Source organism: Zosterops lateralis, assembly GCF_965231275.1.
Source record: "Zosterops lateralis genome assembly, chromosome: 11".
Classification (NCBI taxonomy): domain Eukaryota; kingdom Metazoa; phylum Chordata; class Aves; order Passeriformes; family Zosteropidae; genus Zosterops; species Zosterops lateralis.
The window spans coordinates 14737266-14742067 of NC_139771.1; the positions used below are offsets into that span (position 1 = coordinate 14737266).

The 4802-nt window shown below is 61.3% G+C and overlaps 1 protein-coding gene across 1 annotated transcript; it reads right to left on the reverse strand.

The window, feature by feature from the left end:
- Nucleotides 1-547: 547 nt before the first annotated feature.
- Nucleotides 548-2941, reverse strand: FEZF2 (FEZ family zinc finger 2; the record flags this gene model as incomplete). The annotated part of the gene is made up of 4 exons (XM_083869850.1): nt 1674-2941; nt 1451-1585; nt 1227-1359; nt 548-804 (listed from the first exon to the last, which is right to left on the reverse strand). Exons 1-4 carry the CDS (start codon nt 2457-2459, stop codon nt 548-550), a joined length of 1311 nt encoding a protein of 436 aa, XP_083725976.1. The 5' UTR covers nt 2460-2941.
- Nucleotides 2942-4802: the final 1861 nt, after the last annotated feature.

Sequence of the window (4802 nt, forward strand, 5' to 3'; positions counted from 1 at the left end):
GGGGCCGCTCAGCCCCGCCGGGGGTCCTGCCAGGGCTCTGACCCCGATCCGGGGGGCGGCACAGCCCTCCGAAGCCGCCCGGCTCTCCCTCCCGCCCTGGTTTTGCTCCTCCGCTGCTCGCGGCGCTCGGCGGGCCGGGGAAAGCGCCGGGCCCGGCTCCCGCCAGCCGCGCTCGGTGACAGCGGGGACAGCCCGGGCCCTGCTCGGGCCGGGGCCCAGCTGGGAAATGAGACACCTGCGAAGGGCCGGTTTATTGTCCCGTGATAGATATAGATATAGATATATTCCTCACTTATTGGAGCGTACATTTAAAATGGAGATTTACAGACACGTATAAAGAGCGCTGTCCTGGCGGGGGGCGGCCAGCCCAGCCCGGCCCGTCCTGGCCCGCTCCGTTAAATAAGATTCCTCTTATGTACAACTGCGCCTCGGGGTCGCTTGCTACCGGCGGCTGAGCTCGCTGGGAAAAGGACAGAGAAGCGAAGGCTGGTTCGGATAAATAGTGCTGGCCTGGTGGGGCAGGTCCGAGTGTGGCGGCGCCGGGCCCTTAGCTCTGCCCGCTGCGCCCAGGGTCCCGCGGCGGAGCAGCGCTGGAGACGCTGTCGTGCAACTTTCGGACGTGCTTCTTTAAATCAAAGTTTCTGCAAAATCCTTTCCCGCAAGTGACACACGTAAAGGGCTTCTTGTCGTTGTGGGTGTGCATGTGGAAAGTCAAGTTATAGATCTGGTGGAAGGCTTTGTTGCAAATGGTGCACTTGTACTGCTTCTCCCCGCTGTGGGTCAGCTTGTGGTTCTTGTAGTTGCCTGCCGGGGAGGAAGGAGACGGGAAAGGGGGTCAGCGGAGGGTGCTGGGGCCGCACGGTGCACAGGTAAGGGGGGCCTTAGGAAGTGTCTCCACCCGCACCCCCGTCCCCCTTGTCAAACTCGGTGCTCGTCAGCGCGGAGAGCGCGCAACTGGCTCGGCACAAATGAGAGCAGGGTCAGCCCGCTGACCCGCGGCAAACGGAGGGCTCTGGATTAGGACCGAGGCCCGGCACCTTTCATTTAAAAAGCATTTAGGGGGAACCGTCAGCGCTGCCCGGCGATGCGGCCCAGCTTAGAGGGAAAGTAATTGGGAGCGGCGGCGGATCTGCCCGCGCCCCTCGCTTCCCCCGGCCGGGCAGGGCCGGCACGTTTAATCCCCGCTAATGATGGGCCAGGGCCCCGGCGCGCCCCGCTCGGCTCACCTTTCTGGTGGAAGCCCTTGCCGCAGAACTCGCAGACGAAGGGCTTGTAGCCGGCGTGGATGCGGATGTGGGTGTTGAGCGTGGAGCTCCTGTTGAACGCCTTTCCGCACTGGTTGCACTTGTGGGGTTTCTCCTGCACCGGGGTGCGAGAGGCCGGTCAGCGGGGGCTGCGCGGGGAGCAGGGGCGGCCACCGCCCCCCGCCACCCGGCCGCCCCCCACCTACCTGCGTGTGGATGATTTTGTGCCGGCACAGGGTGCTGGCCTGGCGGAAGCCCTTCCCGCAGACCTTGCAGACGAAAGGCCGGGCCCCCGTGTGCACCGGCATGTGGCGGGTGAGGTTGTAGTGCGCGTTGAACACCTGCGGGGGAAGCGCCGGGAAGGCGAGGTCAGGCACGGCCCCGCCGCCGCCCCCGGCTCCCCCCGCCCGGTGCCGGCGTCCCCCTTACCTTGCCGCAGACCTCGCAGGTGAAGTTTTTGGGCTTGCCCTCCGCCGGGCCGCCGCCGCCGCCCCCCATCTTGGCGTGGCCCTTGGGGGGGCCGCCGCGCTCCGCCGCCGCCGCCTCCTTCATCACCTGGTCCAGGTGTCCCGGCAGCCGCTCCTTGTGGGCGAAGGGAGGCGGCGGCGGCAGCTTCTCGGCCGCCAGCCCCGCCAGCTTGGCGTTCTCCAGCAGGAAAAGCTTCTGGTGGGCCGAGAGCCCCCCGGGCGGCGGGGCGCCCAGCAGGCCGGCCGGGAAGAGCTGTCCGTGCAGGAGGTCGGCCGGGTGGTACGCGGCGTCCAGGTAGTTGAAGTAGTAGAGGGAGCGGGGGGCGGCAGGAACGGCCCCCGCCTGGTGGATGACCTGCGGCTTGATGAGGCGGCCGCTGGGCTGGCCCAGGGCGAGCTCTGCCTTGCAGCACACGCCGCAGTTGGCTTTGCAGAGCCCCGCGCCGCCCCGCAGGCTGCTCTTCCACAGCTCCGAGTAGTTGAGAGTCTTGGAGGGCAGCTCGTAGCCCAGCGGCGGGATGGGGATCACGCAGGGCAGGGGCGAGCACAGGCTCAGCGGCTTCTTGCCTGGCTCCGGCCCCGGCCCGCCGTGCCGCTCCTCGAAGGCCGGCTTGGGCTCCGACGTCTTTGCCATGATCCGCTCGATGGAGAAGGCCAGGGTCTTGGAGGGGTTAGCGGTGGCGGCTCTGCCGTCGTGCCGGGGGCAGGAGGAAGGCATGACCGTCTCCAGCGACCCCGGGCTCGCCATGTCGCTCCGCCGTGCGGGAACTTGGTGTGAGCAGCGACTCGCTCCCGCGCTCGGCTCTGCATTCCAGAAAAGCCAGGAGACAAATCAATTTAATAAGCACCTTGTTCTCCCCCCACCCCACCCCCCACCGGCACCCCCTCCCTATTTACATTCAAATGAACATATTCAAGAACAATGGCACGTAGGGTACCAGATTACTGCTCATTAAGCGGAACACGCTAAAGTAACACGCAGGCTAGACCTTGTTAGTATTAAAAAAAAAAAAAAAAAAAAAAAAAAAAGGAAAGAAAAAAAAAACCTCCCCCAGCCCGATGCCACCCAGCCGAGCCCCACCGATGGCCACGGTCCGGGAAATGCGGGAGCCAGGGGCGGGGGGCAAGGCGAGGGGCGGCGGGGCTCGCCTTGGGACCACTTACCTTTGCCCAGCGCCGGCGAGACTCATCCAAGCAGCGCCGTGTGGCCACAGTCACATTTTGATAGCAAACAACTTCCTGAGCGTCAGATCACGGTCTCGAACATTTAAAGCTGACATCATATGAAGTCACTTCGAGCAGAATGACATGGGGATGCCACCATGGATCTTCCCCAAGCCGAGGCGCCGGGCTGGAGCGCGGTGGGTTGGGGCTGAGAGAGGAAGACGAGCCCCCCCTCTCCACGCACAATTTCCTTCCAGTTTAAGACGCACAAATCGCTCGTGTGCGAGCTGGGTTTTTCCTCTCTCTCTCCCTTCTTAAAAAGCAACTTGCAAAGCAGAGGAATCGTTTTGCATGTGGCAAATTAGAAGGCAAGTGCGATTCACAAGTTGGGTGGAAAAGAGTGCTCCAGTTCTTGCTGGGGTTAGAAGAGCCACTCCGAATGAGCGTGAGGATTTTTTTTTCTTCTTCTTCTTCCTTTTTTTTTTTTTTTTTTTTTTTTTTTTTTTTTTTTGAAGAAGGGGGAGAATGATTTTTTTTTTTTTCTAAAGCAACTACCACGCAACCATGCTCGAGTTATTTTGGCAACCCATCTGCAATCAGCTCCGTTGCAACCGAGCTGGAAGATAATTAATAAATTGTCACTTATCTGCGAGCCTCTCCAGCATGTATAAATTAATAGCCAACCCATTAATTAGGACAGTGTATTAATGTTAATTAAACTAAGTTTAATTCCAGCCCTCTCCCCTCTCAGGGTAGCTGGTGATTAGCCTTAAATAAGTGCGGATGGAGTCGTGTCCAGGACTCGATTTCGCTGCTGAAAAAAAAATAATTAAAAAATAAAAAATACCCGTGTTCAGCGAGGGGAAGTTCTGCAAGTTGTTACCCCTAAAGGTGCCCGCTTGCCCCGGGGGGCACCCGGCGACTCTCCCTTGCCCTTGCAGCCCTTGTCCTGCACCGCCTCCCCCCTCGCCCCCCCCAACTCTCTCCAGCACTTTCTTCTTTCCCCTTTCCCCCCCCGCTCCCCCCCCACCCACCAAAACAGGCGCCGCTACATTATAGCGCCTGGATGCCGGGGTTTCTTTCCTTCCTCTCTCCAATTAAAACGCCGTGATGCGGGAGGGGAGGATTTGCAGAACCCTCAGATGCGAGGACGCGGTAATTGAGAGAGTCCCGCGTCCACCTGTTTTGGGGGGGCCCGGCTGCAGGGCAGCACCCCCCGGGCTCTGATTAGCCGCCCCGTCCCTCGCCGGGGCTATTCAGCCCAACCAATTTTCCCCCGGCGATTCAGGGCGCTCAATTCTCTTTCACTTGTAGCCACTATAGCGCTGCGTGGAACCTGGTTTTGTGTGTTTCTAAAATAAAGGGGAGGATTATCCGGGGGAGAGGCGGGGGGAGCGAAGGGTTTAGATTGAGCCTGGCCAGAGGTAAAGCAAGCAATGAAAAGGCCCCTATATATATATATATATATATATATATATTTCCCCCTCCCTCGCGCGTCTAAGAAAGTTTAGAGGAATTCGGGGGTTTTGTGCGGCGCTGACAAAGCCGCGCCTCCTCTCCCCGCCGGGACAGCTCGCCGGCGGCTGTTTGCAGACAGGCTTTTTCACCTGCGAACCACAACACGCTCCAGAAACAAACTTTAAAAGCGGCGGCCGTCCCGGGCTGCCCGCGGGCGGAGGGGAGAGGGGAGAGCCCAGCCCGGGGGGACACCCCGCCTGGAGCATCAGGTGTTGGCGTGCGCCCAGCCCAGCCCAGCCCAGCCCTGCCCTGCCCTGCCCTGCCCTGCCCTGCCCTGCCCGCCCGGATCCGACGGGTCAGCGGGCCAGGGAGCGCCAGAACCGTCCCGCTGCTGGGGGAGAGGCTGGGATGGGACTGCAGAGAACCAGAGAAGCCGTGCCCGGTGTCTGTCTGCGGGAGAGCCCGGCTG